The 10,897-nt window shown below is 42.9% G+C and overlaps 1 protein-coding gene across 2 annotated transcripts; it reads left to right on the plus strand.

Moving 5' to 3' along the window:
* The first annotated feature begins 186 nt into the window (after positions 1-186).
* LOC136439228 (uncharacterized) lies at positions 187-10,705 on the plus strand. Of its 2 annotated transcripts, none has more exons than XM_066434507.1 (5): positions 187-474; positions 1,234-1,431; positions 3,789-3,962; positions 7,082-7,254; positions 7,912-8,300. In XM_066434507.1, the coding sequence occupies exons 1-5, from the start codon at positions 297-299 to the stop codon at positions 8,167-8,169; spliced, it is 981 nt and encodes a 326-aa protein (XP_066290604.1). In that variant the 5' UTR covers positions 187-296; the 3' UTR covers positions 8,170-8,300. The 2 variants fall into 2 exon arrangements, with proteins under 2 accessions (XP_066290604.1, XP_066290605.1); XM_066434508.1 differs by lacking the exon at positions 7,912-8,300 and adding an exon at positions 9,519-10,705 and having other exon boundaries at positions 189-474.
* Positions 10,706-10,897: the final 192 nt, after the last annotated feature.

Below are 10,897 nucleotides of genomic sequence, written 5' to 3' on the forward strand. Positions count from 1 at the left end.
GAGCTGAACTTCCACCCCACCTTCTATTGGTCGTGACGTCAGAGTAAATACAAATAATTTGCATAGAAAAGACGCGCGAAAGGTGGACAAGTCTGGGCAAGTGAGGTTTGGCCCCCTTTTTTCGTGACGTCACATCCCAGTGGACCAATCGTGTGGTTGCTTTACCGGCAAGGGGGCGGGGCCTGTCCGGGGATGTTTTACCAACGCGGGATGCCTGCAGTCACAACTTTCTTTCGTATGAAATGCTGGAGTAGCAACAAGTTCTGTTTTTTTTCTGCCTGCTGATTTCTTTCCAAATGGAAGAAAATAAGCCTATTCTAGATTTCCTGCAGCCATTGGGACTGGAGACGTATGTTGGAGATTTTAAAACTAGGGGTTTTACCGAAGACTCTGATTTTCAGGGTTTAACACTGGATGACCTGGACAGTATGAACATCACAGATGAAGAGCACAGGGGCAGAATAATAGCAGCAGGTGAGACCTTCATACCCAGTCAATATGTATTGAAAGTATATGTGTTTTGTATATTCAAACGATGTCTTCAACAATTGCAACACATTGCAATCGGTGATAGCACTTACCAGGGCCTTTGTGCCAAACATACCTTTAATATCTGTTGTTTTGATTTTATTCCAGCTGTTTGAAGAGTTTGTGTGTCGCCCATGTTCTCTTAGAATGATTTTCAGTAAAGCACCTGCTAGATGTCCAGAATGGTGCAAGCTTGGACCAGTAGTTAGAGAAAGTTTGCCCGGATCTCATGTAAACATTTTCACACCGAGTCAGGCTCCAGGCCTGCCAGGCTCTGAGGCTAATCAAATACGTCATCGCCACCACTCTACTGCTGCACACAGCGTGAGTCACTGGCTGAGTAATACCCCTGCATCTGACAAAGAGCTCCAATAAAATGAATAAACCAGGAATCCCTAGGCGCACCACGATACAGTACGCGAACACTCGGGGGTAATTGGCACATATGCGTCAATGACTGTAATATTCAATTTTTGTGTGGGTGTGTGCAAAGTTGTAATAGGCGTTTTATGTACACTATTTGTGTATATTCACTGCAGCACTGTTTACTTACTAAACGTGGTCGATTTTTCTTTAAATTTTGATACGCTACTGATAACCTTAATAACCTTGACTAGTTTCACCCACCCCCTCCATTGCTTGGCAGATTTTTGCATTGTTATACCTAAACAAAGTCTGACCTAGATTGTGTGTTTTCCCCACCAGCGACCGTTCACGAAGTATCGGACGAGCATCGGGTGATGCAGTTCCTACGAGAACATGGACTTGACTACTATTTCAGCAACTTCCTGGCTAGTGATTACGCTGACTTGGAAGCCATCGAGAGAATGGACCCAGGACCTGCAACATTTGACGACCTCGAAATCACACTACCATCACACAAGAACCGGCTCACAAAAGCAGGTATGCACCAAAGTTCCAACTTCCAACATATTTTTGGTGCTGTGCTTTCCGTCTGGTGTTTTTGTTACTGTTAAGAGTGTTTTGAAGAAATAGGGAAGTGACCAGAACTGTTCTACTGCCCACACGTTGAAACAAAAGATTCGGGGATTTTTCGTGACGTATGTGTTGCTATTTTAGGCAGAGCGCTGCTCTACCCCGACTGTGTGTTTGGCGCGCTTTTTGGTGCATCACGGTATAGCTTCTTGGGTGACGCCCATTGTTTGTGCGGTGCCTTGTATTAAAGACGTCTGTGTGCCAAATGCACACACGAGCAAAATACTCTGACTTTCTTTGAATATTCAGCGTTCAAGAATACAGATGTAACAAAGTTGAAATACTTATATTCCAGTAATGTCTGTGGAGATCTTACAATTTTCTTTCGAAGCTACAGCGGCTAGGCTCTCTAATCCCCCAAAACACGACAAAGTTCTCACTACCCTACGATCTAATAATAACCAACATTTATCTGAAATACATGCATTTCCTTCAAGCTACGTTGTACCTTTCAAGTTCTCAAGTTGTACGTACATGATGATGATGACAAAACAGATTATGACAGTACAAATCTTTTAAACCAGATAAATGCTTACAGGGGCGATCCATTTAAGACGTATTTCTGCCTACATGAATAACCTCGTTAGTTATATGTGCCTTTATTTCTTGTGTTTACCAAAGAATCTACACGGCATCTTACTGTCCCAAGGCGGTGATGTACTTACTCATTGTTTACGTGTACTTTTACTTAACTTCTTAGTCGGCAATTACGATTCATTAGTGGATTCCTAACATCAGAATCATTGCGGGGATGGCTTGTTTCCCCTCCAGATTACCCTGTCAGCTGTTTCCTTCCGTTTTCTCTAAATTTGGGACGCGCACGACTCTCCAAGTCAAGCAGGCCTTTGTCTTGGGAGCACGCCAAAAGCGAATTATTAATCCGTCAGTATTTACTCAAGTTCTCGTCGCTTCCTGTCACACCATCCTATTTGAGACACAAAAGGAAAACGTTTGACTTAGGAACCGCCAACACGACACACTATCCCCTGTTCTCACAGGTGTAGACCAACACGCAGACCACCTATACAGATACATATCAGCTCTAGCAGGAGAAAGGTTTGAAAATGTTTTCAGAAGTTAATATTTCAACCCTTTCGGGGTTATGACCGTAAGATGTGATTTACCAGTGCAACTTTCTAAAGTGAGCAGACGTCTCAATATACTGGTATGCTCTACATTTGAGGGCAAAAGTAAGTTATAGTGGTGGCTTACAATTGTACCTATATCACTTATACATGTATCACATTTCAGACCTTTCCAACATTAAAAAAACAACTTCGTCCACTTCCTTCAAACCAATATATCGACATGGTAGCATGGTAACTTTACAAAAGATACAGAGTTTGGCACACATGTTGTTTGGGGGAAATTGCGTCGTTATTTTCCTGTGACATTATATCCGGAACACATGGTGTTGTATCGGCAAAAGAACCGCAATGTCTTGTACGACAATTAAATGCGAACTGGCGGATTTTTACTCCATGACGTGACATAGTTGCACGCTATATGAACTGCAATTGGTGCAGGTGCAGGGCTGCTAATAAGACCACACACTAGCGGGCGCCGGCACCAAGTGCGGAGTCCTCGGGGAACAACTGTTCTGAGCGGTACGGACGAGCTTCTCCTTGGCGGCCTTGTCAGTCTAGTGAGGGCCAGCGATCAAAGACCATTCCGCTTTGCACTCAAACTACGATAGCATTTCTGTGAAGATCCCCTGTACAACAAGTGTACTAGAAGAATATTGAAATTGTGTTTATTACAGTTGTATCTTGAAGTAAACGGTTAGCCTAAACGGTTTCAAACAAAGCAAGTTTTTCACATTGTTCGATGTCTCCGACTAATAACGGAGGTCAAGTGACCGTGCGGGCGGTGTGTAGCGTCGCCCTTAATTGAACAAGAGATATCGCTTACAAAAGGGCAGACGATGTTGAGTGCTACACAGAATATTTGCACTATCTATCACATGTTGTAGAAAGAAACAGGCTATACAGCTTCGACGGAAAATGATTGAAACAAAAGAAATATACAATGGTCACAGTTCGGAACACCGACTGTGACCATGAAACTCCAAACTGAATTTATAGTACATGTACATTATGCACTACTCACGAAAATTCTTCGTGACAGAGAAGTTTTTAAGTTCATATTCCCATTCCCTTAACCTTGTCCGTGGCGTTTGATTCCACAATAGTACCATACATGCACCACCTAACATGTTAACAGTACAGAACTTAGCGCATTGCTGCTCTTTTTTTTTGCTTCAGTGAACAAGCTAAGAAAACGACAACGGGTTAGCTTCGTGGAGACGGAGGCAGAGACGGCCATTGCGTACGGCTACTGGAGCCGACCCGCGGCGTTAGAGGGCGCCATCTGCGACTTTCTGTGTGTCAAAGCCACCATCAAGTCACCGGATCCGAACGGCCAGAGTGTGGAGAGAGGTAAGGCTCAACTTGATTATAAAAGAAATAACTAGAACAACTATAGCCCAATATAGCGACCTTGATTAAGGTACAAGATAACCATGACTGAGGTATATGTTAAGAATATATCTTAACCATCAGACCTGGCCAATTTTCATAATCTTTAATGTTTTTCCTCCATTGTTACAATTTCACCCATAAACTGAAGGGCAAAGTTGCAATTTTAATGCCTTAGTTGGAAGGGGGGGATTTAAAACCAGAATCATTAAATAATCTATGTCCGTTCCCAAGAAGTATCATAGCACGCAGTTCTTTGCGACCCCAATGTCATTGAAAGTTGTGTCTAACTCAATTTGCTGACGTTCTCGATTGATACACGAAAGACCTGCTTAACAGTTCAAAACTACCACTTGTTTGGATCAGAGTTCCTGGGAAAAGTTGCCATAACCTGGTCCCAGGGAGTCTCCTGTGCCCACCTGGCCGAAGCAAACGACACCCGTTCCCGCCCTTAAGATCACCTTACACGTTCACAAGCGAAGAAACTGTGCTCCTCTAAACTTCACAGCAAAACGCTTGACTTTGATTCATCGCCAAAGTCCCATCGGCAACATCTGTTAAAGTGAGAAATCAGCGGAGGTCAACCACTTGACAGGGAAGGCCAGGTCTCGGAAATGAACCCAGATCGACTGGAGTTTAGGCAGAACTCGTTTTTACGGCGTTAAATCTAATTTGGGCATTGTACGGTTTCTGTGCGATATTTTGTATCTCTGGGCGCTACCCTGAATTGTTTTCGTCCGCTATCCGCAGTACCACCATGATAATCCGAAAATATACAGGATAACCGCGAGTTTGATAACATACGCTGCGGTGCGGTGCGGTAAAAAAGCAACAAAGCCTAAGAACAGGAGAGATACCAACTACTTTTAGTAGCCCCTTTGTGTCCGTCAATTTTCCATGGACGCACGTGGGGTCAACTCTTGGATGTCTGCAATTTTTTACCACCACGCTCTAGAAACTAGGAGAGTCAAGATAGATAATGAGATCTGACAGTTTTCTAGGTGGTCTGATAGGGACTTGTATTCTAGATAAAATGCCGATTGAGGAACTTCCTTTTGTAAACATCAGTACAGGGTTAGGTCGAAATTAAATCATGATGTGGCGCTATGCACACAGAACATACAATTATCAGAGTGATTCACAGGAAGAGAGTTGCAGCTGTGATGAGGGATAATGACTCTAATCAACAGTGTTCAATAGTGTCTCTGTTAGATGTCCCACCAGACAAACCTACGGGCGCACCATATGTCCACAAAACCACCTGTTTAAACGTTTGGTACGGTATATCCGTGTATGCCACGACACATGCATGGCTTATCGCTGTGCACTTGTTGCTGCCAACTTTCCGTGCTCAATTTCTCAAAAAGCAAGACAATAAAGACGATGACATAAAGTATCCATTCTAATGGACTGGAATCAATTTCAATTAATTTCAGGGAACGTCCCGAACCGTTACTAATCCTCTCCTCAGTTTCGCCAACAAAGAAGCACCTATTATCACTTCTGGGTGACTGTCGGTAGCAATTTCCTCGGCTATCCTTCTTGACACATCCCTATTATAGCTGTTATCAAGGAGTTTAACGCATCTGTAAGCGGTTAGGATCGCTGGGCTTGGTAGCGTGGCCTCGTGCCCCCAAACGGTTAGTCCTATCACCTGTAGGGCACCCCGATGTCTTGTCTTAATCCATTATCACCCACGGTTCTTGACAGGACGCTTGAGCTCGTAGATAAATAGTTGCAAGCTTAGACCACGGATGTTTTATAAACCTGCTTGATTAGACAATATTAGTAGGAACAAATGTTTTTCTGTGAAATCCATCAGAATAAATCTTTGATCGGTCTGAAATCATGTTAAGGGTGAAGCGCGTGTAGACTTGTAATATAATAAGTTGGGCACCTTTTGGTGATTTTTGTTTGGTTCCCCTTATTTCAGTCAAACGTCTGGGTGGTTCTGTACCGTCAGATTATGAACGTTTGTTTGTGTGTATTTTTAAATGTCGTTAATCCCTGTGCTCGGGTAGTAATAATACGTTTCACTACACACTATTTGTACACCTGTACTACTGCAATGTTGTACAGTCGCTATCCGGCATGTGTTTTTGCGTCCTCCGGAAACAGGTGCGACCACATTTCTTACAACAGCCACCAGAAGCTCACAAGCACATATTCCGGTTACCGGCGATGTTATCGTTAGAATTACCCTCTTCTGTACCGAGTTTACTTTACAGTGTTTAGAAATCGGTCACATCTGTCTGGCAAAATCCAAAGCGTGTCCACGCTGCATGGCAACTTGCAAAATTCCTTAACGGCGATTGTCCTTATCAATGCAATAAGTACGATCAAAGACGTACAAATGAGATACGAGGAAAGCTTTGATGTACTAGTTGCAGCGTCTGAGAACTGGTTTACGATTCGGCCTCTGTGAGTCATTGCTTGTATGAAAGTTGTTGTTATAGACACAGTCCAGAAGTTCCAGTCAACACCGTAATCCCCTTAATCCACTTAACTTGATGATTAAACTGTCGTTAAGCTTTACCCCATTCTACATAGAAACAGAAAATGTTATGTGGCCCTGCGGGGTTCCACAACGGATAGCTTCCAAGTATGACTTTTCACAACTTTAGTGTCATTTTTTCTCGTCCGTCAACGTTTCTATTCCGTGTGGCGATGATGTCATAAAGTTTTTTTTTATTAGATAACGTCACCAGTCAGCCCTGCAGCTGAAGTTGTAATTTCTCGGAAATTGTCTAGCTTCCTATTCTTAGGCCCGCATTAAACCAACCACAATTGGAATTGACATGCCATTGGAAAAAGCACATTGTGAGCCCAAAAAAATCCGACTCTTTGAACCTGCTAAGGAGGCGAGAAATTGCCTAGGATGCATGAGATTGTAGCATTAAAATTTGAATTATACATTAGTGTCATACTATTCTTTTGAAGAACTTTGTTGTAGAAATTAGAGTTTTAAACCTAACTTTTGTACTGTTACTTCGGTAACTACGAGAAGCAAAACTAGAGCGCAAAATTGGTCCAAATAAAATTGTTTGTTCCCGGAGGTTAAAAGTATATTCTTTTCACAGAATTCTTGGTAGACTCGGGTAGTGACGTGGTTACGATAAAGTCGGAAATCCTGGAACAACTGAAGCTCCCTAAGAAGGGAGACCCTGTCCAGAGCAAAGGTGTGCATGCCACGGTCAAGAAACAACTCCACAGTGGCGTCATGGTCATCGGGTCCGAGGAGATACACGTGGAGGTGAGAACGTTTGATTGTTAAAGCCATGTTAGTTAGAGATCGGAGAAAAGCAACATCATCATTCTGTCTAGTCTCAATTTGTCACTTGTAATCCTCGTTTACCATAGCCTGGGTGTCTTTTTCCGTTGTTACCGCTGGTTCCCCCTTGTTGCTTGCTTACCATGGATAGGGAGAACCAGCGATAACTGAGGAAGGCACACATGCTTCACATATCATGGCCATGTGTGACCAGTCACGGTGGACCAGTCCGTACGTACGCGTGTTGATCCCACAAACGCCTCGTAAGCGAAGTCTTATAACATTATGTTTAGTCGCCTCCAAAACAGGTGAATGATAGAGATGTTACCGTTTATGATTTAGTCTCTGGCAGAGTGTCTCCCATAGATTCACCACGACATCGACCCATTTATTATTGTGACGTTATAACAATTAATGTTCACATAAATTTAGTTATGTGTTGAGATTGTTTGCTTTGTGAACCCTGGGTCTAGGTTAGCAAGATTAAGTGTTTTCTGTGAAGACATCGTGTGCCGCTGTACCCAAGATGTTTGTGATGATAATCCCCTTACTAACACTACCCAACAGTCCAACTAGAGACAGGTAAACTCCAAGGTAAGTGTTTAAGAAAGGCTGTAAATGAGAAGATCTTGTTCCCAGGTGATGGAGGAAAGCTTCAACTCCATCGGCTGCCGAGAGCTGAGAAAGTTCAGGCACTACGTTTCTCCGGAGAGGCACATCTGGATGAAGCGCACGGACTCCGACACGTCCAGCTCCACCATTCGCACGGAGGAGACGCCGGCGGCATGGGACATGCAGACTCCCGAAGGGACCGAGACAGAGACTGAAGAAGACACTGGGACAGAGAACGGACACACGACCACAGAGTCGTCTGATTCTGATGACCACGAAAGCTGAAGCGCGAAAACCTACAAATCTTGACAAAATGTTGTGAACCGCGTTCAAGTTCTTGTTTCAAGTTTTCACCTCAGTATCGACAACAACTTTCCTCTCCGTTCGTTCGTGTCTAAGTTCACGCAAACAAAGTTGACTGTCCAACCTTGAGATTTGTAGTACAGGACCTTTCAAACATATAGCGTTATTGATTTCTATAAAGGTGGAATGGGCGGGAACTTATTGTTACAGTCTGAATGCCCTTGCCCTGTGGAATCTAAATATGAGTGCCAAATTTTAACTGTCCACCCATTCCACTCTATTTTGTTGTACGGGTATGTCATGTCTAAGATATGAAAGTCTTTTATGTTAATGTTTCGCCCACCTTTTTCTAAAACAACCATGAAAGTGAGCAACTGTTAATCCATGGGAAGCAACTATCCTCGTAATTGTCCTTCTGACAACTGTTAGTCGATAAACGTAATGTCAACATTTATAAAGATCTTACTTTCTTAGGGTCAGTTAAGAAAATGTCTGTTTCTCTTAAGACCGTTTACTAGACTTTAAACAGCCATTTGTGAAAGGAATATCCCCAGTGGTGGTTGACCTGTCGGTGGCCGGATGACCTCTCTGTCTGCACCTGCACGGTTGTGTGAGAAACAGGGCCGTGCTGATAGGTCAATTCGTCATGGCAGGTTAACCATGTTAGCGCCCCCTCCCTCCCGGGGAAGCTCACAGATTAAGCTGACCGGGGAGGGAAATATAAACCCTTTGGACTGACAACTTTGTCAAGAGAGGTCACAGTGGTACTAGTACCTTGTGGACATGTGAAGAGACTGGTCATGTGTGTGAAAAGGTCTGCTTCACCCATAAACTCTCCTGACGGACGTTGAGAAATTCGTATTGACTCCAAACTAGCCTCCACTAGGCCTTTCTACTGGGGTACTGGATCACAGAATTCGACAAAAAGGGGAAACATTGGCCGGAGGAGTCAGTCCGCGGGAAGATTAACAATACCCTATGGTGGCCAAACTCCCCACGCAAAATTATTCTCCATACAGCCAGCGCTGGCAGTCTTGTAGAGACTAACTCCAAACCACGAGGCATGGCTGTAGAGAACACTACTTGTGCTTTGGACTTGGTGACTACTAAAGTGTTTAAATCAAATATCACATTGACAGCAAAATTCTTCTGGATTGTTAATAAGTTGATTTTAAGACAGTTATCAGAATTTTAACCTACGGACCGCTTTATCCCTCTGTCGCTTATCCATGGAAAAGAACGGCACCACTTGCGACACGCAAACGCACAACAAGAAGTATCATTTTGTTGTAGACCTTTGTACTCTATCACTCTTGCTATTCATTCCTCAGGTCATTTCACATGACGGGATAGAGTCCATTGGCTGTGTGGTGATGCAAAAGTTTCGTCATTTCATAACGCCAGACCTACACATCTGGCTGGGGCCCGTGCGGCGCAGTGCACAGTCGCCGGGAAGAGAGGCGACCGCGACCCAAGGATTTCGTGAGGCGTCTCCGGTGGCGGGTCCTTCTACGAGCTAAGGACTTGGGATCAAACTGGAAACATTCCATTTTTACACTACAACCTTAAGTACCTTTTACAACTACTAGTACTGTATTTTAGACTACAGACGTCTTTTGATACATATATTTTCGCAGCCAAATTTACACTACAGGGTGAAGTCTCACCGGCCCTAAAACAGCAAATTGTGTAGAACTGAATCAAGTAACAGTTCCAGGGACCAGTATATATTGAGCACAATGATATCCTAGTGTGCACGTGGTTGTATGTCTACTGTGTGATACGTGCTGTGTCGGTGTCAATCAATGATTCAAACATCCGGAAAACAGGATATAGCTTCCCACCTGCAAATGAAATGTTTATTCGAGATAAAGTATCAATTTGCAACAAATGATTGAAAGCCTGCACCCAATGCAATGTTTCTTCCCAGGGACGTCTTGATAAAAACACGAACACTAAAGTTTGCATAGTATGGAAACAGTTGAATTAAAGAAACTTAATTGTCCTTGTGCAAGATACCATGCAGTGGTTGGAAAAGCTATGCCCCGTTTTCTTGAAGTTGTATTTTTAACAAGTTGTAAAGTAAGTGGAGTTTAGTCAGGCGTGTATTGAGTTTGACCATGTTGTGCTTCTGTGGCTTGTTCTGTCCATTTTGTTGAGAGAATTCAAATGGCTTTAATACAGAGAAGATACAAAATAAACCATACAGCAAATGCCAACCTTGTACTCACCGCATCATTCATATCGAATGATTTGCAACTTTTTAAATTTGTAATCCTTGCATGTTTTACAGATAAACACACACATTATTCGAAATTCTAAATCCCGTACGCAGATGACCGTCTTGATACTTATGCCGTCTAATTGCATGTAGTATGTACGGTGTTTTTTTAGCATAGATGTATGGCGTGTTATTTCGCATTGTTGACAAAACTAGTAAAGTTTCCATGTTTTGTTGTATGGTGACACTGCTGCAGGCAGCAGAACTTTGTAGAATAAAAGTTTGTTGAAAGTTGAAGGCGCCATATGTATGAACGTTGTTTTACTCTTAAATTTCTGTCAATCGTTAGTAGATTACAAGTTCTGTGTAGGCTTGTTCTCACAGAGACATGGATTTTGATCTGATTTGGTATTGATTTTCTCGTGCATGTTTGTTTATTAGTTATATTGCAAAAAAACGTTGTGTACGGCTCAATTGATGTTAAGATTA

This window comes from Branchiostoma lanceolatum, chromosome 7 (genome assembly GCF_035083965.1).
Source record: "Branchiostoma lanceolatum isolate klBraLanc5 chromosome 7, klBraLanc5.hap2, whole genome shotgun sequence".
Classification (NCBI taxonomy): domain Eukaryota; kingdom Metazoa; phylum Chordata; class Leptocardii; order Amphioxiformes; family Branchiostomatidae; genus Branchiostoma; species Branchiostoma lanceolatum.